Below are 26,110 nucleotides of genomic sequence, written 5' to 3' on the forward strand. Positions count from 1 at the left end.
AGTTCCCAGCATACTATCACAGCAAGAAGAGAACCCAGGGGTTGTAAATATAGATGAGCCTTGGCCACCAAAGACCTATAAAAGAAAGTATTCGTGCAGGAAATTGCATAGGAGCCATGATCTAGAAAAGTGGCAATCAAATGCCTCTTTTGCACTCTCGTTTGTCTTTAAGTCTGTCTTGAGGTTCATTCTCATTCCTTAGACAACTTTCCTAATCTCCCTGAGCCTCAACTTCTTCATCTGTTCAAACTAATGAGATTCCCTGTGGCAGGAATGTCAGCTCAAGCACATCATCACCAGCCTTGCATATAGGATGCATGCAGTAGTGCTGGTTACCCTCCTTCCCAACAGAACACTCGGCTCTCCTATGCTCATCTGCCTTCTGTTTTTGTGGTGCCACCAACGCTGCATCCACAAATCACTGCTGCAGCTAACTGTGCTGCTTGGGGAAGAGGCGGTTCACATGCCTCTGACAGCCCCCGTTGCATGCCATGCTCTCTGTTCAAAGAAGACTCCTCTCCTACACGTACGTTGTGGCGTGAAGCCCAGGAGAGCCCATGAGCTCCATCCTGTCTCTGCTCTGTTCACTTTTAGGTAGAAAACCCTCAGGCCAAGTAATGTGAAGGAATAACGCCAGGGTCAGGATAGTCTACAAATGAAAAAAACTAGCTTGGATGTTAGTTTGGTTTGACTCCTTATTGAAACTACTACTTTCTCTTTTGGATAATTCCTGAAATATAATTTGTAATCATTTAGTATTCATCTCTGTCAGCAAAAGTGTTGTTCTGAATAAGTAGTGAGGCTGGTGGACAGTTCTCCCAAGTGGCCTTTCCTTGTAAATGCAGTGGCCCTAAAAAATGATCTCTGTGCTTTTGTCCCTTGGTATCTGCAACAGATTGGCACATACCCCCCATAACCTGTGGATGCTCAAGGCCCTTAAACAGTGTGATATTTGCATATCCTCCTGTAGAGTTTAAATCATCTCTAGGTTTCTTTCAGTGCCTAATACAATGTAAATGCTGTACAAATAGATGTTATGCTGTATTGTTTGTGGAATAATGACAGGAAAAAAGTTTGTACATATTTAGTCCAGATCAATTTTTTCCAAGTATTTTTGATCCATGGATGCAGGATCTGTAGATAGAGAGTCAGCTAAGTTCCCTAGATTCTCTTACCAACTCCCTTCCCTGGAACATCCTGGTAGCCTTGTCCTTGGCCCTATGTCATCCCATTTCTGTTTGCGTAAAAGGGCTTAATTCTGTCTCCAGGCTCCAGGGAGGATGAGCCCTGGACTTCATCTCTGGTGAGACTTGGACACTGTCTCCTCTGGTGCTAGAGGCACAGTTCTCAGGTAAACATTCTTAAAGCCCTGAGGTGGTTGGGGCATACCTATAATCCTAGCTACTCTGGAGGCTGAAGCAGGAGGATTGTAAGTTCCAAGTCATCCTGGGCAACTTAGCAAGACTTTGACTCAAAATAAAATAGAAGAAGGGCTAGGGATATAGATCAGCAGTAGAGCACTTGCCTAGCATGTGGGAGGCCCTGGGTTCTATTCCCAGCACTGCAAATTTTAAAAATTAAAGAAACTCTGAGGTCATTAGAAGAAAGATAAAGCTGCCCTATTGTGCCTTAGGTTAGCCAGTAGAGTTCTCCATCCACAATATTCTGTCAGCCTCCCAACAGCTATTCACATCTGTGTCTAAGAGGTCTGAGGCTTCACTCCACAGCCCTCACAGATGCCACCAGTTCCCACCCAAGAACCACCTTCTTTTTCACTGTTCTAGAAAACTATATCTGCCTTTAATGTTAAAGCCAGTTGATCAAGCCCTGATTGAAGGTCATTTTTCTCAATTTGAGAAAAATTGTGTAATCTCTTCATAGGGCAGGGAACAGAGAACAAGGCCTGAAAGAGCGTGTATGTGACTTGTGGGAGCTCAGAGACACATGTTGAGCCCCTGCTGTGTACAGTGTGTTGTGCTAGATGCAGGAGAGCCAGAGATAGCTTAGACCCAGACCATGGCCGAGAGGAGCTTTTACACATCCCCTCTGGGGATGATGTGTGCTTCTGCAATGGTGAGGTTCATGTGCCATGGGGACAAAGTTGGGGAAAGGGACCACTTCGGATTTGGAGTAGCTGGTAATTTGGTCCAGAGCGCTCCCTTCTGTCCATCCCCCTGCCATTGGCATTACTAGGACTGTGGAGCTGCTTTTCGGTCTGTTCTGACCTCCAGTCTGTCCTCTCTGCTGCCTGAGTGAGCTTCATTCTGGTTGCTTTTGAGACCTGAGCTTCGTCTTTGGTGTTCTGCAGATTTTACTTCACTGTATCTGAGAGGACTAGTTTTATTTTAGAGTGTTTATTTATATTGTTTAGTGTAGTTCTCAATTAGAAATTCTTATTTATTGTCTTTTGGTTCTCTTTGGTTCTTTCTGATTGCTCCTTCTGGAACTTCCATTAGAAAACTACCATCTCACTTCCTCTGCCCCCTCTTTTTCTATCTTCTCACCTGCCAGTCCTGCAGGTGAGGAAGCTTCCTCACAAATGCCTGTCGGTTTACTCTCCTTGTAGCTGTTTGGCATCTATTGTTTTAATACTCCTTCCCAATAAGAGTGTTTAGTTCTTATTTTTAATTTTCAGAAGTTCTATTTGGCACTTTAAAAATTCAGCCTATTTATTTTTTATATGTGTGTGTGTGTGTGTGTGTGTCTGTCTGTCTGTCTCCTGGGCTTTCATTATGACTTCTGTTCATTCTTTTATCTCTCGAGTTATTTTGACTACACTTCTTGCTAGCCTCTTCCAGATTGGTCCTTATCTCTAGCTCTAGTTCTAAGGGCACCACTTCTTTGGTTGTGTGTGTTGACCCACCTTTGCATGTCTCATTTGCTCCTGTGGTTTCTTTTTTATTTTAAGATTGAGTTGAGCAGAGATCATTTTGGCTGTAGGAGTTCCACACACCCCGTGTATGGGTGTGTTCTTTCATTGCTTTTGCTTTTCTCCTGCCAGGACCCCAGGAGTGTCATGGATCCTGCCAGTGTGGATGTTAACGTCCTGACTCCTAGTCCAGCACCTAGGTGGTGTGCGTTCACACTGCACCCCCACGCATAGCATGGGCTCGGGATCTCCCTTGCTCAGTGAAAATGCCTTCACTCTGCACCACATGCAAGCTTTCCTTTGGGCTGTGGGAAAGGTTTCCCTGGGTCCTTGCTTAAGACCAGCAGCCCCTCCTGGATCCTGGCTTCACGTGGGTTGTGTTTTAGTTCCTTGGCCAGGTTTCCAGCCTCTTGTGGCACTTACACCCCAGCCCCTCTAACTGTATCAAAGTTGGATACTCCCAACCCTGGGGTGCCATTGTAAAGATTGCAGCTCTGATTTAGTTTCCTCTTCAGTTCAAGGATCTGGACATCTCCTCTTCATTAATTACGTATTTTTTATTCTTTTAGTATATTTTTTTCATCTTTGTATTTGTGTAAGGAAAGTGATCCACATCAGTTCAGTTGACCATCTATCAGAACCAGAAATCTGAATAAACTTTTTTCTTTTTTGGCGCTGGAGTGCTTTACCACTTAGCTACATCACCATCACTTTTTATTTTGAGACAGGGTCTGGATAAGTTGCTTAGGGCCTCACTAAATTGCTTGGGCTGACCTTTAATTTGCAGTCCTCTTGCTTCAGCCTCCCAAGTTCTGGGATTATAGGCATGTGCCACCAGGCCCGGCCTGATTATCTTTTGAAAATGTAAAATCTGACTATTCATTCGACCAAAACATAGAGAGTTATGTACCAGTATAATTCTAGGCTCTTGGGCTGCAGAGCTGGAAAAACACTGGCACTGCCATCAGAGGCTCATGGACAGTGAAAGGGACTGGGTGCCCATCACGAGGCAGCTCTGTGGGCCAGGAGCCTGCTTAGCATCCCCACTGCCACCCTACCAGACCACCTGGAGTTTCTCACAGTGTGTCTCTGTGTAACCACATCATTTCCTGTTTCAAGAACAACCATCTTCTCTGCAGCCCTCTCCCCACCCATCTGGGTCAACCCTACTGCTACTCCCACTCTGAGCTAAGCATCACTTCTTCAGGAAGCCGTTCCACACCCTAACAGCCATCACGAGCAGAGTCAGATCTCCTTCCCCAGGACACTTCAGTCATTGGTTCGCCTGCTGGTTTCCGCCCCTGGACTGAGGCCTTCAGAGTCTACGTGTAGACTACCAGGCCCACAGAGTGGCTCTGAGGGCAGAGGCCTCAGCATCCTTCTGCCAGGACTTGTTAGCCTTACTTGGGAAGGGCAGGCCAGAGAGGCCCTGCAGCACTCAGCTAAGCCTGTACCTGCTTGTCAGGGACACCAGTTTGCCGTCTGCCCTCTGCAGAGCATTGTTCACCTGCAGTGACAGGCAAACTCCACAGTCCTGTAGACACCATGCCTCCAGGACCGTGCAATGCCTGCATCATGGCAAAGAGATACAACACCTTCTTCCAGGTTGCTCCCGGTGAACCCTTGAGCACCTGGGCCATCACTTTGTTTTGGTTCATGCTCATGGACCTATTGGTTAGGGTCCTTTGCCCATCAGACAAGTAGCCAGTTCCCCATCTCCTTCCTTCTGCCTGTTTCTCAGAATCACCCCTTGGGTGAGTTCAGATCTACCAAGAAGCGGACCCTGAGGGAGGATCCAATGTATGAGATGTGTGGAGGGAGCCACCTGTACTAGACTAAAGGGGAACAAGCAGGAGAGAGCAGGGGAGCCTTCAGCCCCTTTATGCCCTGACCCCTGTGAAGGGAAGGGGCTGGGCAACAAGTCCCAACTGCAGCACACTTTTGAGACAGCTTTGGCCAGCCAATGGGAAGTCCCAGAGCCAAAGCCAGGGTCACCTTATATAGGAGCCTCACTTCCTACAGGACCTGGCCTGTGTCTAAATCCCACTAAGAGAGGCAGCTCAGTCACTGTCTGGTAGCAGCCCTTGGTGGCCCTCAGGAAGTGTGGTTCAGGCAGATGCTGTGGTGATCTAAGCAGCCATCCCTGGGGCTATCAGCAGTCCGTGCTCCATGGCAGGGGATCTGAGTGGCACCTTTTGCTGGCTGCCACATTTGGGCAGGAGGGAGAGCAGGGGAATCTGGATCAAGGCCCGTGTTTAATTCCTGTCTCCTCTACTTGGTTCTTTTCCTCATCCTCCACTGAGTAAGCAGGGGGGATGTTTTCCCGCAGCCCTGACATCTCCAGCCCAGGAGCAGCGCTGCCCAGCACTTGGGCAGTGGCACTTCTGTGTGCACTTGGGGCTGCCGCCAGTTCCTCGGGCTCAAAGCCATGTCACCTAAGAGCCATTCATGGCAGAGGGTGAGTGCCTCCAGGCCCTGCTGACACTGCCAGGCCAGAATCAAGAATGGCTTTCTTGTTCCTGCTGAAGCCCGGGCTTAGGAGAAAGGAGCCTGGAAGCAGAAGAGGAGGGGCTTGGGGCAACTGGAGGCAGCGCAGCCAGAGGTGCCAGAAGTGACCTCATGGGAGCAGCTGTGGCTGTAACGTGCAAGTGGGAGTTGGCTGCACACAGTGCGGGTGTGAGCTCACTACAACCCGTCGCCTCGCTGCAGGTGGGGTTTGGCATTAGTGTGACTCCCTTACTTCTATTTCCCTGGGGTCCCTGGTGCTCGGAGAAGGGTGCATCTCTCCCATGGCCCCGTTTCTGCTGCACAGAGGGGTGGCTGAGGCCCTCATACCTGTCACTCCCTTCACCCCACTCCTGGTGGGAGCAATCAAGGTATCTTGGGTGTCAAAATTCACTGGGCCACTTACCCTCAGTGTACGAGCATTCAGCTGTTCATTGGCCCTTTGGTAAAGTGCCTTTTCAAATCTCTTACCTGTTTTTCTGCTGGGTTTTCTGGTTTGCTTCTTGATTTATAGTTGTCTCTAATCTGGACGTGGTATCTAGTCTAAGATACTCATGTTGCTCTTATCTTCTACTCTGTTGATTACTTTGCCTTTTCCCTTCTATGATGAGCACCAGTGCGTAATTTTAATGGAATTTTGTGTATCAATATTTATATTTATACTTGAGTGCTTTTTGTATCCATTTAATAAATATTTGTCTATATCAAAATTCAAAGGCATTTTCATATAGAAAAATCTATTCAGATTTTTGTGTGTGTGTGTGTGTGTGTGTGCGCGCGCGCGCGCGTGTGCGCTAGGGATTGAACCCAAAGGTGTTTTTCCATTTTTTCCACTGAGTCACATCTCAAGTCCTTTTTGTTTGTTTGTTTGTTTGTTTGTTTTTTGAGATAGGGTCTCACTAAGTTGCTGAGGCTGCCCTTGAACTTAACAATCCTCCTGCCTCAGCCTCCCAAGTTGCTGGAATTGTGGGTATATACCATTGCGCCCGGTTTAGAATTGATTTTTGAATATAGTATAAGTTTCCTTTTTTACGTACCGATATTGAACTAAGCCAGCATTATTCACTGAAAAAACTTTCCCACCACTTCACAATGTCAGCTTTATCAAAAGTGCAGTAAAAGTGCATATAAGCTTGGGTATGGTTCTGTACTCTGTTCCCTTTCACTGATCTACATGTCTGTTCTTGTGCCAGTATAATACTATTCTGATTTTTATACCTCTTGTGAAAAAAGTCTTTACCCAGTAGAGCTAGATTTCCACCTTCTTGTTCTTCTGTAAAGAAGTAGCCTATTACCGGCCCTTTCCACTCCCGTGTGAATTTTAGAGTTGGGATTGTCAGTTACTATACACACACACAACTTACTAGGGTTTATATTGAGATTGTTTGAATCTGTAGATCAACGTGACAAAATTTGACACTCCTATGATGTTAGGTCTTCTACTGCACACACACAATCTGTCCTCTTCTTTTAGGTCTTCTCTAGTTTTCCTCAATAATATGTGATTTTCCTTCTCTGGGTCTTGCTCATTTTTCATTAGTTTTACTCCTGTGCATGTGATTCATAATACTGTAGTCACACACTGCTTTTTGGTATGTGTTTAATGTTTTATTCGGTGACAGACCATGATCCCTTAAGATTATAATGAAACTGAAAAATTCTTATTGCCTGGTGACATCATAGCCATCTTAAAGCCCAGCACATTCCTTATGTGTTTGTGGTGATGCTGATGTAAACACTCCCGCTGCACTGTCGGTTGTAAAGAGTATGGCCTGTGCAGCTGTTTTCTTTTTTGGCCCTGGAGATTGAACCCAGCAGTGCTTTACCACTGAGCTACAGCCCCAGTTTTTTGTTTTTTATTATTTTGTTATTTTTTTTAATATTCTTTTTTTTTCTTTTAGTTGTAGATGGACATAATACCTTTTTTTTTTTTTTATTCTTATGTGGTGCTGAGGATCGAACCCAGTACCCACTTCCACATGCAAGGCGAGCACCCTACCACTGAGCTACAACCCCAGTCCTGTTTTTTGTTTGTTGTTTTTGTTTTGTTTGTTGGTTTGGTTTTTTGAGACGAGGTCTCACTAAGTCACTTAGGGCCTTGCTAAATTGCTGAGGCTGGCCTTGTACTTGCACTCCTCCTGCCTCAGCCTCCCAAGTCGCTGGGATTACAGGCATGCTCCACCGTGCCTGGCTTGAGAGTATTTTTAAGTTTGAAATGTGGCCGTGATGATTTATGGGCCATCAACTAAGCAAATAGAATCTGAAATTTTATTTCAAAGAAAAGGAATTGCTGGGCTGGGGATGTGGCTCAAGTGCTACACTCGCCTGGCATGCGTGCGGCCCAGGTTCGATCTTCAGCACCACATACAAACAAAGATGTTGTGTCCGCCGAAAACTAAAAAATAAATATTAAAAAAGAAAAAGAAAAGGAATTGCTGACCAAGGGTAGAGTTGTTACATGGGGAAGAGTGAATATGAAAACTAGGGCTGTGTTTTGTGTCATTAAGGGAATTGATTTTTATTATGAAAATGATGATAAAGTGTGTGGAGGATGTGTGAGCAGGAGAGTGTGTATGTATGGTAGGGTTTTCAGGAGTTGATTTTGGGTGGCATGCTTCTGGACAATTAAAATTCCCACCAATCTTCTCTGTTCATTCTGCCTTTCTAGAATTCAAAGATTTTCAGCTATTCATTTACTTCTTGCCTAAGGGAAAACTCACTTGGAAGGAAATGTTTAGACTTATTTCTGATCTTACAAGGAAAGTTTGCACTCTAAATGTCATTGCTCATCATTGAACCCTGGGCTCCAGAATTTTGTGTGCTGCATGATCACAGATAAGTCTCTTCATATCTGAACCTACGTTTCTTCTATAAAATGAAGGGGGGGGGTGAGCTAGATGCCAATTCTGCAATCTTGTTATTCTTGTTTCTAATTTATAGCTTGGACATATAATCTGGGATTAAAACAAGACTTTATTCTAAGAATAAGGAAAAAAAAATATTATAAGCTACTCATAACCTTGTGAGGGAGGTCTTGTCTTTTCATTCACTGAAAAAACTTTCCCACCGCTTCACAATGTCAGCCTTATCAAAAGTTCAGTAAAAGTACATATAAGCTTGGGTCTGGCTCTGTACTCGGTTCCCTTTCACTGATCTACAGACTGTTCTTGTGCCAGTATAATACTGTTCTGATTTTTATACCTCTTGTGAAAAAAGTCTTTACCCAGTATTTTTATTTCTACAAATAAAAATACTTTTTGGTAAAAAATTTTAAGAGGAGCAAATGTTTACATTGCCAGGCCTAAGCTAAATCTGTGGTCTTGACTGCTGACCTAACCTCTCTGTTTGCCCCGGCACTGATTTACTAAACAGTGTGTTCCAGCTCCTGCTTAACGCACCTAGGCAAGAAATTAGAAAGGTACACTTCACAGATTCCTTGTAGCTGTGGCTCTGGATGAGATTTAGATTTTTCTAAAGCAATTCATAGCCTGGCATCATGGTACAGGCCTATAATCTCAGCAACACAGGAAGCCAGCCTTAGCTACTTAGCGAGACCTTGTCGCAAAAAAATTTTTCTAAATATGAAGGGCTAGGGGTGTGCTCAGGGGTAAAGTGGCACCGGCTTCCATCCCCAGAATCCATCAAAAAAAGAAAGTGAGAGAGAGTCATTTGCCAGAGACTTAGATTCAGGAAGTACATCACTAGAGAAGAGGTCAAATCTGGGGTTCCTATGTCCAGGGTAGACTGGTGGGAGCTACAGTTGATCAGCGTGTGCTGATTCCTGGCCACCAGCCACTGGCGTGGGTTCTTGGAGTCATCGATTCTGTTGGTTGGGACCTTGCTCTAAGATGGTGACTAAGGCAGTATGACTTCAGAATCAATGACCAGGTTCCCATATTCCTTGATAAAACCCTGAATATATAACCTTGAAGGTTGCAAAAATGCCACTTGTATCATGGATGTTCAAGATAGGAATTGCTAAATTGTCTCATAGGTTTATTTAGCATCTGTTCCTTTTTCCAGTAACCCCCTCCACCTAATCTCCTTATACGCCCTGTCATCTGCCACATCTCACCTCTCCGATGTCCATTGCCATGGAAGCAAACTCAGGCAGCAAGCATCCTCAAGCTAAGAGGAGCCCTCCACATTTGCCTGCAACCCTAAAGAGCTGTGCCTGCAGGTCTCCTGGATGAGCTACCTACCAGGTCCAGGTCTTCCTAGCCTCTTCTACCATTTGTCTCCTGTTGTCTGGGGCCAGAAGGTGGGAGTGGCCATCAAGGGCTTTCCTCCTGGTCAGGCTGCCCTGGCTGTTGGGAGACCCATGTTTGGGTAAACCCTGGATAGTCCCAGCTGTCCCTGTTTGAGGGTTATGAATTGAGTGCAGCTACTTTCTGCATTGAGACTCAGACAAAGGAATGAAGAGCCCAGAGAGTCTAGAGAGCCAAACCTCACAGGCCCTGCAGGCCTCGAAGCCGTGGGGCTAGGAAGAGCTCCTGAGCCTGAGAATGTTCCCTAATTCTTATACACTTCCTTTTGCAACCCAAATAACTACCCAAGGATGACCCAAGAGATTTCTCTGCAAGACAGAAAATTCTAGGACACCAAAAAACCCTCAAAACTAAGTACTTTAAAACTCTCAAAGACCTTCTAAGAGAGTAGATGTGTTCTGGTTGATTTAACACAGGGCTGCCTGAAGTGAAATACTTTTTTTCCTTTCTCAAGCTAAATTGCCTTCGCATGATTCTGCCATTCCCTTTTCTCATCTATCTGGGATGGACAGCAGTTGATCCCTTTCTGGGGAGCCTTTGGGGCTGCAGCTGTCCATAGGGGCTTGGAGCCCTTTCATGGTTTCCTTTCCAGATGTGTCACAGCCCACGGTGACATGCTCTTTCAGTGACAGGGTGAGAACCAGCGCTCTTGTCTCTCCGTACCTGCCGTATCTGTGCCTTTCTCATAGTTTCTTGGCATGACCCATGTCTCTTTCTGGGCTTCTCTGGGTATTTGTCTATCCACAGTCTACATCCCTGAGGGAGACTGTTCTGCAGTCCCCTGAGCTTCCTCCTTGAGCCTAAGGCTCAACAAAACAGTTTTTAATCAAGGAGGCTTGCTCCTTTCCAAGACTTCCAGGAGTTCTAGAAGAGACTGTGATATTTGGGTCAGTCCCCTGTTAGGTGCACAGTGGGGCATGTGCCACAGCCCCCTCCATCTGTGTGCTGCTCCAAACTAGGCCCATTCGGATGCTGCAGGTAGAGAATGCCACTGCCTAAGCACCCTCCCTTGGTACCTAGAGCCCAGGCCCAGGCCACAAAGGCCTTAGACACTCTGAAGGAGGTTAGCCCCCGACGAGAAGCAAGCCACAGGATTACAGGTTGGGTCTGAGTCTGAAGAAAGGTGCCTGTGACTGTCACTTCCTGTAGCTGCCTGCAGGTGACCAGAACGTGCTTGGCTCACTCTGCTCTTGGCTGTGCTCTCTGTAGGGAAGTGTTTCTGATCTATCCGCACTGCCACTCCCTGGCTTTCTGGGGCATTGTGGCTTTTCTTGATGGTTGGACAAAAAGCCTTTGGGGCCTGAAGGAACTGCTGTGCTTGATGACAGACAAAGGCTATTGATAGCTATAAATCACTTAACAACAGCCTCCTGTACTGAAGAGCAACCCAAGGCATTGACTGTCTGTTCTGAGGGTGCTTCTCCAGTGGTGGCCTGGGAAGGGATCTCACAAAGTGACTCAGAGCCCCAGCTGAGTGAAATGGGAAGAAGTGGCCCACTTAGGCAGTGATTCTTAAATCACAGGCTGGCAAGGCCTGTCTGAGATACAGAACCCATATCACTCCACTGACTCGAAGCCCCCCACCCCAGGTGGCCCCCATGTGACCCTACGCCAGGCACCACAGGGCCAGAGTCCAAGGTAAAAACTGAGGGAAACAAGGGATGGCCAGAGGAGAGTCGGCACCACACATGAGGGTGGATTGTGATGAGCGCAGGTCAGCAGGGTCAGGACTCTTTTCGAGTTGGCGACTCTGCTCTCACCACCCTAGACCCGATGCCTGCCTAGAGCTGATTCTGGAACAAAGCTCTGAGCAGAGGCATGGTGCCCACCCTTCCACGGTCCCCCTCATGGGTGCCCTCACTTGTTCCCTGCCTTGTCGTGGGTATCTAGCTCCCTGTGGGACAGCTGTAGTCCTTATACAAACATGCTGATGTTTGAGCCATCTCCTTTTTTTTTTTAATAACTTAGGATTGTTTAACATGTTTATTTCAGGATGTAGCATGCTAAAATCCCAGTGGCTTGGGAGGCTAAGGCAGGAGGATTGCTTGTTGAAAGCCAGCCTCCATCAACTAAGTGAGGCCCTCAGCAACTTAGCAAGATCTCAAAATAAAAAAAGAAAAAGGGCTGGGAAATGCTGCTTGGTGGTTAACTGCCCCTGAGTTTAATCCCTAGTACCAAAAAAAAAAAAAAAGTTTATTTTGTCACATAAAGTGTTTTCTATGGGGTCTGCTGCACTCTGCAGTGCCATTTGTTTCTACACTAAATGTCACTGGCTTTCACTGGACTTTACAGAGCCCCTGTCTGTCTGTCTTTGCCTCTGCCCTTAACAGTCAGGGCCAGTTGTCCCTTCATCACTGTCCAGAAGGTGCCTGGAGCACCCCTCCAGCCCAGCTGTGAGCACCAGGCCTTGGGGGTGTGGAGTTACTTAGGAGGGTCTGTGCCCAAGATCAAGGGTAGCTCTTCCAGCACCCAGCATAATATCAGGAGCATTGGAGGTGCTCAGCAGATCCCAGGGACGCCTCCTGGGAGGGGACAGAATGGGCTTTTCCCCTCATATTTCCTGTTCCGAACATTCTTCTATTTTCAATAATAGCAGGCTCTTGTCACCATAATTGAATATAGAGAATTTTCATAATACAAGTTGAGCAGCCCTAATCTGGAAATCCAGAATTTAGAAGCTTTTTGAGCTTCAGATTTTGGATTTTGGAGGAGCTTATCAGATTTTTGAATCATGTATTCTTAACCAGTAAAGCCTATGCAGATATTCCAAAACCTGAAGCACTTCTAATCCCAAGAATTTCAAACATGGGATAGCCAACCTCTCGTATTAATAATTAATATTTGCATGATACTTAACAACAAGCTGGACCCTGAGCTAAGACCTTTATACAGTTGACCTCCTATAATCTTTGCTGGGAGGAGGATGGGAGAGGCTAAGTACCTCGCTGAGATAACTCAGGTAGCATGTGTCTGGCCACTCCCTTCCTCACCCTGGGGATTCTAACCAGACCACAAAGCTTGTTAAAATCTGCTGCCTGCCCAACTCTGATAAAGTCAAGCCACCATCCAAGTGAAGAACCCTGCCCTCCTGGTACCTCCTTCCAGTTGAAGCTGGGCTAGGTTTCCACGGGGACTCTGAGGCCAGTGCTGGTCTGAGCACCAGTAAAACTGGCCCCTAGTCAGGAGAATCTTCAGGAAGCCCTTATATTCAGAATTGTGTTACAAGCCATACGAGTCCTTTCCCGCTTCCAAACCTAGAAAGCAACCCCTGGGAAATTCCCCAGAGTGCAAGGAAAGGCCCAGGAACTCCTACTCATGTCCTTGTGGATTGGGAGGACCAGTCACCAGGTGTTTTCTAGCCCTGATGTAAACCTCAGTCCTTTGTTTGTTCAACAAACTTGCTTTTTTTTTTTTCCTCCTGATACTGGAGATAGAACCCAATCCTTTTCATTTTTTTATTTTGAGACAGAATCTTGCTAAATTGCAGAGGCTGCCCTCAAACTTGCCATCCTCTGTCTCATCTCCTGAGTGTCTGGGGTCACAGATGTGCCCGCTGCACAGCTCCGGCAAACTGTTGGACACCTGAGACTGTCAAGCACTGTGCAGAGCATGGGTTTGAGAAGACCCAGACAGACACTGAGGAAGACAGTCATATAAACCAACATTCATGAGGCAGGTGACAGGGAATGCAGGGAGCAGGCTCCCAGTGACATGCCCAACCCACGAAGGAAAGGTAGTGCAGCACTTCTCTGGGCTGGAGCACCAGTGTGGAGCCCTGCAAGCCCCATCCCAACCAAGGGCAGGCAAGTGCTCCGAGAAGGTGGCAGGGTGCCGTCCTGCATGCGCAGGAGAGGACAGGGCGGATGCCGCTGGGCCGTTGGCGCTGCTTGTGTGTGTCTGGGGCAGATAGATGATGTCGGGGAAGCCCAGAACACTCTGGATGAGAACATATCCATTTAAACCACTCTGAATCTAGTTCATAAAACCATGTGTCAATATTTTTAAAGTCACATAACTAATGAAGAGCTCTGCCAGACTCAACAGACCGCATCCCAGTGGGTGATAAGACAAGTGTGAGCGCAGTGGAAACCACCAGAGGAGAGGCTTTTCTCAGTCTTCTGGGTTTCGGGTTTATAGTGAGGCAGCTGCCCTTGGGCAAGAGTATTCATTCATCAGGTCCTGAAAAATGAGTCCCAGTCACTGTACCTCCATGTTAGATTTAAGCAATAACCATCTACAGGCAAGTAAGAATTTGATCAGGGCAAAATCAGTGGGTCCCCTTAGGCCAGCAGAAGGCATCTAGGTTTTGTCTGCCAAGTTCATGTGCCCATCTTTCCGCAGGGCTGATCTGAAGAGAAGCTCCAGGAACCCTAACTGTGCCAGCCTGTTCTCTATTCCTGGGGTTCTGCTTCCACCCCCCAAAATAGGCCTTGTTTCACACTCACCATTTTCTGTGCAGCACCAAGCAAATCTGATTCCTAAACATTTCACCAGTACCCACTTGTGTTCCTAGACTCTTGAGTCCAGAGGTAGGGTCCCCCATCCTCCTTGCCCCAAGGCCTGGTCTGCAGAGGAAAAGTGGCCTCACAAGTGAGACGGTGAATGCTGGACACAGTGGTACATGCCTGTAACCCCAGCTACTGGGAGGCTGAAGCAGGGGGACCCCAAGTTTGAGTAGAAGCAAATGCGCAGCACCTGTGCTTGTTCTGGGGCCGCTGTCAGGCCCCCCAGGGCCGGAGCCCTGAAGATGGAGGGAAGAAGCAGCTTCGTACAGGGAGCTCGTGGCAAAGGGCTGAGTCCTATTTCTGCCCTGTTTACCCCATTATGCAGCAAGAGAGCATCAGAGGCAAAGCAAGTGTCTGAAGATAAGGCTTCCAGAGTGACAGTGACCCAACCCAACCAGGCCTGCCCAGAGTGGCCAGCCTCAGACACAGGCAGGGAACAGTTTGGGGGACAGGTTCTGTCTATCCAAACATTTCTAGGCAGATGAAGAACCAGATCACAGTTGGTGACCTTCAGCTCTACAGCCCTTATTGAGGAGAGGAAGTTCCTTACTAGTCAGGAGGAAGATGGTAGTGATGTGACAGACCACCATAAGTGCCCATCCATAGGGTACCAGTGTGGCCTCAGGAAGGCCCTGAAATGAGTCCCCACCTTCAGCAGAACCCTTGGTAAGGGCTAGTAAAAATCCTTGCTGCCTCCTTCTCATCTTCAGGGGGCTCATAGCAAGCGACACAGGATCATCTAATGTCCTTAGATGTCCTTAGCAGTGGACAGGGTTTGTGGTCCATGGGCTCAGGGAGCCTCTCCAGCTCTGTCTCCCTCTGCTCACATGAACGATGAGAATTCTGACTTGTTGTGAGATGATTCGGCTGAGTTTGGCACTGCACATGGCATCAGGCTTGCCCAGAGACACCTAGAGGTACTTCTGACCTCTGGTTCCAGAACAAGCCTCAGCTCTGCCCCAGGCCTATGGAGAGGAGGAAGGGCTGATGGTTTCCCAGGTTTCAGGAGCTATACTGTGTCAAGGAAGCCATCTGTGCCCTACCCACATGGCAGAGTGTAGCTCACTCAGACACAGCCTTCTATATGGGAGGTTGAGGTGAAAATAATCCACTCAGCCCTCTGCCTCTCAGAGCCTGGAACCCTGTGAACAGTGCCCTGGGCAGACCCCTAGGTACCCTGACAGCTCAAATAGCCCTATGTCCACCTGCCAGAGTGCCTCCTACCTGCTCCTCCCACCTATTCTTGGCACCCCCGTGGCCTGGGACAGCAGACAGACAGGCTGTGCAGGTGCAGTAAGCATCACTGGAAGCGGAAGCAGGCTGTCCTGGTGGTAACAGCCTGTGGGTCCTGTGGGTGGCTCGCTGCACCCTCAGCAGGGCCTCCCCCGGCCTGAGCACCTCTCTGGCCTTGCTACCGTGGGAGGCCCATTCAGACAGCTCCCCTCCCCTTAGCCTCTCTAGCCTGACCGTGTGTGCCCCAGACAGTGGCTTCATGCTCTTCAGAAGATCCCTTCCCCTTGGATTGACCAGAGCCACCCTGTGGGAGCACAGGCATCTCACAGACCTGCCGCTGTGCTCCACCTCCAGCCCATGCAAGTGGAGGCAAGGGTCCTAGGAGAAAAGGGTTTTCTGGAATGGGCAGAGTGAGGCTTGGCGTGCCTTAGGTAGGTAGCAGCTCCTCGGCCTCAGGGTGGGAACTGGGATTTTGTATGCCATTCTAGATCAGGGTCTCCATGCTTCCTCCCACCCAGCACAGCCACTTGGGCTCCCCAAAGCCCAGGGAGGCCACTGCTAGGAGGTGCTCCAGATCTGGGCCCCACCATCTCTGGTAGAAGAGCTACGTGGTCACCTTCTATGGCCTCTCAGTTTCCTTCTGCACATTAGAACGGCAGTCCTCTCCTATGAAGGGGTTTGTGAGGAGTAGGTGAGAACACACACCAAGAGCCCAGCTGCATTCTGGTTTCCTTGCGACCATTAGTGACTTTGTGACAAAAGCCCTGCTGAAGGGCCCATTCCCTGGCATCCTTGAGGCAAAAGGCCTTTTCAGAGGTGAGCAAAGCAAGTCTCACTTTAAAAGCATAGCATCGCAGAACACCCCTCTCCCTTGAATGTCTTAGTGCCCAAAGGCTAGTTTTAAAATCAGAGTCAGAGCTGGGGGTATGGCTCAATAATGGAGCATTTGCCCAGCATACACGAGGCCCTGGGTTCCATCCCTAGCACTGAAAAAAAAAAAAAAAAAAAAACTCCAAGTCACCCCCTTCTGAAGCCAGTATACTGGTCCAAGCTCTGTGCCTGGTCCAGGGCTACAGAGCCAGCTCCCACTGTTGGGACATGAAAGACTCCTGGCTGGGAGTCTCAGCGGGGCTGTAAAGCTGTTGGGGGCACTGCAGTGGCTCCCTAGCTCCCCCAAGGTGGCTGGCTTCTGTGTGCCTTAGCCACACCTCCTCTGGACAGCGGTTCCAGTTCCAGTTGGGCAGCAGCTGGACTGGAGAAAGGCATATGTGTCAACACCATAAAGGAGCCAACAAACCCTAATTGCCCCCCTCTGTAAGGCCGCACAGCACACACTGCCACCTGGTTCTGCTTAGGGGCCAGGGCTGCTGCCCGTATGCAGGCCTGCCCCGTGCCTCCATGAGCAGAGCCGAGCCTTGGGAAGAGCACTGCTTAGTGGCTAGCTTTATGCTGACAAAGAACTTTCCTGCACTGTCAACTGCTGGGGCAAGCCCTCTCCCCTCCCTACCACAGCCACTGGGCCTCCCTTTGGCAAGACCCTAGACCCTTACTTGGATGCCTAACCTCCGGAGACTTCCTTTTGAGCTAGAAAAACAAGTGGTTGAAACGTGCCTTGTTGCAGCAGGCCCCGCCTGCTGGACCTATAGAAAGGCCCTGGAGTGGGCTACGCCTCACCAAAGAGGAAACCTGGCTCTGGCCTCACCCACGGGGCCTGTTGTGTCTGGCTCCAGAGGCCTGCTCCTCTGGGCTTTTCCATGCCTGGGAACTAGGCCCCATTCATTTCCCTGTGGTTTCACGGGAATGTCCAAAACGTTCAGCAGGTTGCAGCAAGCCCAAGAAGAGAGAGGTCAGTGAGAGGCCCGAGCTGTGACGTGGGTCACTCTGCCCAGAGGCTTGCAGCAGGGTGCATGGCCCAGCTGTAATGGGCTCCCATGGCAGTCTGCCTGTGGCCTTCCCTCCTGAGGTGCCCTCCCTCCAGCCCCCAGCCACACTGCCTGCAGCTCCCTCTCTAGGCCTCCACTTTCCAGACCCCAGGCCACCAGCTCCACCCTGGCCTGGCCTGGGAGGGAACAGCAGCAAAGATCTTTTAAAGTTTCCCATCCCCAGCAGCCCTCAATTCCATGCTGATCAGACCACTGCCTTCCCATCACACCCCACTCCCTTGTAGTTTTCCGCCACATAAACTCAATTTGGGGCCACTAGGAGAGCGGTAGGTCTGCTGTGAGGTGGCCACTGCCTCTGCCCCTGCAGGCTCCCAGCCCTGGAGAAGGGGCTATGCTCGGGTGCACAGCCTGTGAGAGGCCCAGCAGCTGCTTTCACAGCCGTGGAGGAGCCTGAGGGCTCCCAAGCCCACAGCGAGGATGCACCCAAGTGGGGAAAATGTGGTCTTCAGAAGAAATGAATTGAAACTGGCTGGGAGCGATTCCTATCAAGTCTCCAAGTTAGCAGTTTTCACCAAAAGCTAATTGAACAATCTCTGTGAGTGGCCTAATTCCATTAGCATGAGACTCCCACAGAGTGACAAGTGCCCTGGTGGCTGAGGGCAGAAGAGGCAACTCCTGTCTCACTCTTGGTTTTGGTCTTTGAAAATGGATATATTTTCTGATTTGGGCAATAGCCATGCCACTCAGTCCTGGCCTGGGTTAGCTCCAGGTCACTTCCAAATCTACGCTGTCTATTCCACGAATGGAAGGGGCAAGGGTGCTCCTCATCTGCTTCAGCCGGTAAAATGGACATTCTTGAGAGGCCAAGTGCAGAGTATCTGAGGTCTGAGGGCAAGACTGGAGCAGGCTGAGTCAGGAAGGTGGGAACTGCTTCTGTGCCTACACCTGGGGACAGACCCAGGAGTGAGTGCCAGCCTCCCTCTGCTTGTCTCAAGCCACTGAGCTCCAGGAGAGGAAAAGAGCCAGCTGAGAGACAGAGCTGTCCTGAGTCTGAACCATGCCTACCTGTACCCCACATCTGCCCAAGGAGATGGCCCTGACCCGAGGCCATGATAGTTGGCCTAATGGGTATAAATCTGACAGTTCCAAACTCACACCAGGTTACCCATTCTGCTCCTGACTGACTGTGGCCCTGGGCAAGGCCCTTCCTCTCCTGGCCACTGAAGCATGGGTATCAGTAAAAAGCCCTTCAGGGTGCTATATGGAAACAGCTGACATGGGACGACCCTCCTGTAGGGACTGTGGTAGGAGCAGAGAGGTGTGGGTGCTGTACACGGCCTTGCTTAGCACACCCAAACCCTGGAGGGCCTCCTCACACTGAAGGGAGACACCAGGATCGGCTCCTCTCTCCTCCTGGTGGCCTCACCCAGGTGCTGGGGGGCTCCTGAAGGCTCTCACCCGCAGCCCTCTGCCCTGAGGGCACCTTCGGCTTGCTCTTGAGAGCCTTGCTCCTGCTTCTGCCACCTGCCTTTGTTTCCTGAACCGCTCCCCAGCTTCACCATCTTGGAGGCTTCCTTCTTGGCAGCTCCAGTGACCTTCCCTGCCCTTCCTCAGCCTCTCCACATTTGCCTGAAAACAGCTCACCTTGCGTCCCTCTGGTCAGGGCCACTGCCTCTGTGCTCTCCTCCAGCTGCCTGGGCCCAGGGTGCCCCTTGTGTAGCGCCAGCTCTTGGCCCTGGCCCACTTCCTGCTGCCTGATTCTGCTTCAGCATCGGGCCCTCAGCCTCCATCCCAGCTGCCTTGCCTTTCTCTGTCCTGCCCCTGACCACCCCTGCATCGTTCTTTGAAATGGCCCCCTTTGTTCAGCAGCCTCCTTGGCCCCCAAAGGAGGACCAGAGGCCAGGGTCAGGTCTCCACCCAGGCACAATTTGGCCTCCATTCCTTATTTCCTAAACTGGCCTAGTGCTCCCCCACCCCACCCCCATTCCTTTGTTGTTTCATCCTTCATGTAAAACATTTCCTTCCTCTGTCACCTCTTGGAATCAGTGTTTTGCTCATTGTCGCACTTTCTAGTGGATGAATTCTGGGGTCACAGTGCCACTGAGGCAGTGGGCCCTGGAGGCATGAAAACTACTGCTTAGGGAGTAGTGCATTTGAAACCGATCGTTTTTCTGTTGGTACATTAAGTTCCCAGGGCAACAGGAGCATATAATGTGGGGGGGGCGGCCAGGTGGTACCCAGGGCAGAGTGAGGCTGCCACTCAGAAGTTAAGAAAGCAAAGAAATAACTGCAGGGTCAGGCCTACCAACTCTGGCTGTTTAAATAACATGCCACCATCTTGTTCAGGAAGTGGGGAAGCAAGAGCAGGAGACAGTGTGGCCTCCTCCTGGCCAGCTTTGGAAGTTGACTCAGGCAGGGCACTGGTATCAGCATAGCTGGGGCGAGTGTTTTGTAGGGAGAGCTGCATGCCCAGGTAGGAAGGCAGTGGTGACAGGGACCCAGCGCTCCTGACTCCTGAGCTGCAGCCTGGAGTGCTCCATCCTTGGAGCATACAGCATGTGGCCCATGACCAAGAGGTTATCGCAGTCACAAAAGCCAGGTGCCATGATGAGGACAAAGGGAATATCCAGGGAGCACTGCCCTCCCAGTGAGTGATACCCAAGAAAAAGCGATGGGGGAGTGTGGCCTAGGGTTCCAGGCTTTGGAAACGACAGGGCAAAAGGACAAAAACAAAAAGGGCATAAGAATTCGGGACAGCTGGAGACAGGTAGGGGACGAGGAGAAGGGGCAGTCAAGAACGTAGAAGCCCTCGGGGCCTACAACATGCTTTTCCCAAGAGGAGGAACTACAGCAGGGACAGTGGGAGCTGCTGGGGGCTTAGCTAGGACAGGAATGTGACCAGGCTTGGTGTGAAGAGGGAACACGAGCAGGGCATGACTAGGAGCGGGGAGGCTAGTTGGGAGAAGGTGGCCACCTAGAACAAGGATGGTGGCAGCATGGTAGTGGGAGAGCAGGAGAGTCTTCTAGAAATCTAACCCAAATCCCAGAGTTGTGGCACCCAGACTGTCACATCATAATATGTGTAGTGATAAAGTGATATTTATTTAGGGCCATGCGCTTGTCCTTTTTACCCCTGCCTGGTTGAGATGGCTGTCTTCCTCAGAAGGGGCAGATGTTTTAGTTCACATCTCAACTAGCTGCTCTCTGACCCCTGTTAGACACTGCCCAAATGTCCTCCTTTGAGACATGACGTCTCCCTCTTCTAACGTTATCATACGAGCACATTCACTTCTTAAAGGCAAAGGAGTGGCCTTAGTAAAGATAAACAAACAAACAAAGCAAACCCCCAGCATTTCGTATTCATTTGCGCTTATACTTTTGTCACTGTACACTTGGGAGACGCCGTTCTAGACGGGAGCCGCCTTCGCTGTGTGGAGGGGTGCGTCCCTTATGCACTGTCTGCCATCAGGGATGAGGGCCTTGCTTAGCTGCTTCCTGGGATGAGAAGCCTTACACCTGCTCCCTCCCGCTTACCCCTTTCCTTCCATTCCAGGCCCTGCAGGCCCAGGGCACAGGTAGGGGATGCCCAGAGTGAGGGCTGAGGAGTTTGCAAACTGGCGTCCCTGGCCTTCCTGGCCGGCAGCCGCCTGTCACAGCACAGCACTGCCGCAGACCTCCAGAGTCGTGGGGCCCCAGTGGTGGCGGGCTCCAGATGTTCAGCAGATGCCAGGCCTGGGACCGAGGCCCCATCTCTGAGGGCTTGGCTTGCTGTTCTGGAAGGTGATCCTGGCTGACAGCCATTCCTGAGCCCCTATTTAGAGCAGTTGTCAGGCAGTTGCTGAGTTCCAGCTCCCCCTCCCCAGCAGGCTGATGATCTCATGCCTGTGCCATGCTGTCACTGGGGGAGGAGGTGGCTTATAACTGAGGACAGGTGCCCAGAGCAGGGGGTAAGGTCTAGGCAGGACTATTCTTATCCTTGTCAGTCCACAGGCCGCGTCCCTGCAGCATGTTCTTGGGGCCTGGTTTGAGTCTCGGCTGCTGGTTTGTGCCTGCAGCACTGCACCCCAGGAGCCTGATCAGATCGGATGAGAGGGTTCTGCTGTCGGAGGCCCCTCAGCCACCCTGTGCTTCTTCAGAGCCCGTTTGCCCACCTCGCTCTCAGAACCAGCTTTGGCTCAGGAAGAAACAGTGATTGGGAGCCCCTCAGGGCTCAACCTCTGGACCTTGCACCACAGGGCTGTAGTTTCTAAACTCTGAGGCTCTTTCCTGCCTGAGAGTTACTGGGTTCTAAGCTTCTCCTGCCACGTCCCAGGTCCTAGGAAGGAAGATGGTGGATGCCCCCTGCTGGCCACTGTTTGAATTGACTGGGGATGGACTGTTGACCCCAGGGAAGGGTGTCTTTGCTGCCCCCAGATGAGAGCAGGGATGCCTACCCGTCTTGTGCTTCCCAGACCACTTTTGCATCCTGAGGTGCCTGACCCCATTTTTCACAGGGAATCTTGAACTCAGAAGACCTCTGGCTGCTGGGGGCTTTGCCCAGTTCAGGGTCACACAGCATAAGTGTGGGAGAACCAGGATTCTTAAATCCCTGGCGCTGCTAAGACCGACCACCTTCCCGTCCCCTGCCTGCCCGTATGCACAGGCTCACCTGTTCTCTCCACTCCTCCTCTCCCCACCTTCAGGCATGAGGAGGATCTTAAGGACAGGCTTTGGGGAAATGGTCCTTGCAGCTTCCCTAGAACACTAATGAGCCTTATCGACACCCAGGGAATTTGGACTTACTGCTGTGCCAGCTCCCTGCTGGTGACAGTGGTGTTTGAGGCTAATGTTTGACATCATCAGTCTGTCTTGAAGAGAGTCCACAGGCTGCTGTCTTGATTCCCAGCCACAGGGAGGACGACAGGGAGGAAAGGTGGGACTCCAAAGGAAATGGAGGCCAGAGACACCAAGGGACCTGTCCAAGGTCAACCTCTGCATCCAGAGTTTTTACCAGATTATTGTCAGAGTTAGTCAGTATGTTCTTGTTTCTTTTCTATCCTCTCTCCCCCTCTCCCTCTCCCTTTCCCCCTCCCTCCCTCCCTCTGTGGTACCGAGGATTGAACCCAGGGGTGCTCTACTCCTAGTCTTTTATTTTGAGGCAGGGTCTCATTGAGTTGCAGAGGCCGGCCTCAAACTTGGGATCCTCTTTCCTTGGCCTCCTAAATAGCTGGGATTACAATCATGTGCTGCCACACCCAGGCCACGTATACTTGTTTCTATACAGGCCTCAGGTGACTTGTGGAACTGTGCTGGGGTCCAGGGAGGAAAAGTAGTGGATTCACTGGAGAAGCAGATCCCCTGGAGTCTGTTGTCACTGTCTGGGGCCCCTGGCAGGAGCCCACTCTGTTCCCTGTCCCTTCCCTCCTATTCTTATCCTTGTCCTTACTTGAGACTGAGAGAGATGAAGCAGGAACTGGAAGCAAGAGGCTGACTCTGCCCAGAGGGGATCTTTGACCTGTGGTGTGAGGCATGGGCCACCCAGCACAGCCCTGCTCCTTGTCCCTGCCTGCCCGCCAGCAGTCTTACCACAGCCCTGCTATAGGGCCATGCTGCCACCTACCGGCCTTGCTCATGAAATGCAGCCCAGGGTCAGCCCTGAGGTTGCAGGTGTCTCCTCTTCATCCAAGGAACAGACTGGGTGCCCATAGGATTCTGAGACTGCATGGGAGGAAAGTCTGGAACTGTGCCTGGCTCACCATAGCAATGTCCGTTGAATGGACAAGCGCATGAATGAACGAATGTGAGCACATGAAGCCTGTGGGCAGTGCTGGCCTGACTGAGAGCAGACTGTAGATTACAGGAGATGCTTCCCAGCAGGAACTGGGTGGACAAAGTCAAAGTCTAGGTATAGAAACCAAGCAAGAAGAGTCTAATGGTACTGGATCAGTAACTGGCCCAGGAGGGATGGAGAGGAATTGGGCCTGGCCTTCTGGGAAGGTTTGGGAAGGGGCCAGGCAGGGAAGAGGACCACAGGGCATGTTGGCCACTGGGGTGGCAGGCGTGGGGGGAGGAGAGCGCAGCTGTGTCTGAGGGACAGCTGTGGACACCCCTGTTCCGCCATCCGCCTTCACGCAAGCCTATGGTCAGTTGCTGGCACCAGCCCTGATATGCGTTTGAGGAAGAGGATTGGGAGGGTCTGTGGCTGGTTCAGGGTCACACAGCAAAAGTGTGGGAGAACCAGGATTCAAACCACATTTCAGGAAACTTGGTGGTCAGAGAAGGTGCTTGAATGCACGGGTTTCGGCAGGCACTAAAGGGCACAAGGACATATCGGAGGCTGGGAGTAAGCGGCCACTTGAAAAGCTGTGGCTGTAACTCAGGGGTAGCACAGAAGCTGCTTATTCCATGCACTGGTCTCCTACAGCGGAAGGGCCAGTGAGGCCTGACCTTACAGTCACAGCTAAGCAGTGGTTCTCCCCACTCTACTCCAAGGACCTCTTGATAGAGGGGCCAGGTGTGCCAGTGGGCAGAGCCTCCACCCTGGGCCTGGGCTGCCCCAGGCCCCATCTGCTGGAGCACTCCCTGCCCCTTCTCTGTCATGAGAGCCCCTGCTTTTCTTTCCAAGAACAAGGCCATATGATGAGGCTGACCCCACAACACTACCCTCTCCTCCAGGAAGGGGGCTCATCCCAGTCCTCCGGCCGCTGCCAGGCCTGCAGAACTTCCTCACTGACCCCTCCTGCCATGGTGGGAGAAACCTGGGCTTTGACAAAAGCCTGGGGAAGGCAGGGAAGAGAGAGTCTCCCCTAAGCTGGGCAAGGCCCCAGCAGACCCTCACCTCTCCAAGGAAGCAGGCTTTCCCCATGCAGATGCCCTGGCACCAGAATCATCTGAGCCACCTTCCTGGAAGCTTCCACACTCGGAGATGGGTGTGAGCCAGGGGAGGAAAGACAAAGGACTTGGAGGATCCCATTGACCGGGTAGTGGGAAGGTCCTCTCACACCGGACCTGAGGGTGCTGGAGAGCCAGGCGGAACACCGCCAGTCTCCAGGGCCCTCCAGTCCTCCCTTCTCACAGGCTCGTGGAGGAGTTCATGCTCCTGGCCAACATGGCAGTGGCCCACAAGGTCTACCGCGCCTTCCCCGAGCAGGCCCTGCTGCGCCGGCACCCTCCCCCGCAGATGAAGATGCTCAATGACCTGGTTGAATTCTGTGACCAGATGGGGCTGTCCATGGATGCCAGCTCTGCGGGGGCCCTCAACGTGAGTGCTCAGCAGACTGGGTGGCGGGAGGAAAGAGGAGGGAGGTCTAGAAGGCAGGTAAGGTGGTCTCTACTTCCACCATGGCCCCTTCCCCTTCAGGTGGTCTCTACTTCCACCATGGCCTCCTTCCCCACAGTGGGGAGGGAGGACTTGGTGAAAAGACCTGAGTCACAGAGACCCTGATGACATGGGTCCCTCACCAGGACCCGGCCAAGGAAGGCCAATCAAGTATTAGCTGTGGGCCAGGGTCCTGGGGCCAGACTGGACTGGTCTTGGACCAAAAGGCTTACAGTATGGAAGCCTGGGATTATTGGAAGTCAAGGAGTGTTCCTTATAGGAGGCGATTTCAGGTGCTCCCTACCTGGAGCTAAGCATCAGGGGGCTGAGGAACCCAAGCTCTGGCTCTGCTCCCATAGGAGGGAGACTTCTCACCCAGGCCCCAAGCCTAGGGGAGGCAGAGAGGTACTTTAGGTCAGAGAGCTGGGCATCAGTCTGTCAGGCCAGCCACCTAAACATGGAAGGGCTAATCTCAGGCCCCATGTGGGCCAAAGGTGATGGGCCACACCTCCCGCACCCAGCATAGCAGGTCTGGGCCCATGGCCAGCTTCCTCCCAGATGGTCGACAGTGATGGGCCTAGAACCTCTCCCCGAGCCTAACCACACTCACACAGGTTTCTGGGCTTCGCTTCTAGAAAAGTCTGACCAAAATATTTGGAGATGACAAGTACTCGCTGGCCCGGAAGGAGGTGCTTACCAACATGTACTCCCGGCCCATGCAGGTAAGGAGGGACCTGGCCTCTGTCCCCATTCTCAGGAACATCCACAGCCCTGACCGGTGATCTCCATGTGCATACATAGCCACCAGCATTCCTGCTCTGCTCTGGACACCTGCTGGAGCAGGCAAGGACCAGGGTGGCACTGAGGAACACTCCTTGGGGGAGGGGAGGATGGCTAGGCAACATGTGGGACAGGTGACTAGCCTGTGCTGTGTGTGCAGGACGGTGTGCTCCAGTGCTCAGGAGCTGCTCCAGACGGAGACTGGCTGGGGACTCCAGAGGGAGAAAAGGTCTCAGCACCCAACCAGTAGAGAGCTCATCAGGAGAAGCACAGTCAGCCGTGGGCCTGGGCTGGTGTCTGCAGGCAGGTGGCTGCCTTTGAGGTAGACAGGTGGGCTGGCTCCTGGCAGCCTGTTACTACCCTCCAGACTGTGCTTCAGCCCCTGCAGGGCCCAAGCATCCTGGGAACAGAGGCCATCCCAGTAGTCTGTCAGATCAACAGGAGCTGCAAATGCTATGGGGACAGCTCTGGGCCCCAGCCCTGCCCTAAGCAGTCACAGGCCAGTTTTCTGGACCCAGCCACCAGCAGATTCAGTCTGTTCCCCAGAGTCAGATGGCCTCCGCTACTTGCAGCTGATTTCCTGAACCTCATAGCTCTGCTTGGAGTAGAGTCACTTGGACCTGGCTGCCCTTCCCTTGCCCCCAGTCCCAAGTGTCTGTCCCCCACCAGGCTCCCCGGCAGCAAAAAGGAACTGTGCATGGTACCCCCCCAACACTTTCAGCTTGGCCAAGAAGACACAGCAGCCCCTGGGCCAGCCTCTAGAAACTGTC

The 26,110-nt window shown here is 51.1% G+C and overlaps 1 protein-coding gene across 9 annotated transcripts in view; it reads left to right on the forward strand.

Annotated features, from left to right (window-relative positions):
- Dis3l2 (DIS3 like 3'-5' exoribonuclease 2) overlaps window positions 1-26,110 on the forward strand; it is a 336,218-nt gene that overhangs the window by 305,381 nt on the left and 4,727 nt on the right. For all 9 annotated transcript variants that reach the window (XM_015481549.2, XM_048808736.1, XM_015481548.2 and 6 more), the window contains 2 exons: window positions 24,320-24,503; window positions 25,196-25,282. In XM_015481549.2, the coding sequence (XP_015337035.1) occupies window positions 24,320-24,503; window positions 25,196-25,282 (271 nt within the window). The remainder of the gene's footprint in view (window positions 1-24,319; window positions 24,504-25,195; window positions 25,283-26,110) is intronic.

Source organism: Marmota marmota, unplaced genomic scaffold, assembly GCF_001458135.2.
Source record: "Marmota marmota marmota unplaced genomic scaffold, marMar, whole genome shotgun sequence".
In the NCBI taxonomy this organism is placed as follows: Eukaryota; Metazoa; Chordata; class Mammalia; order Rodentia; family Sciuridae; genus Marmota; species Marmota marmota.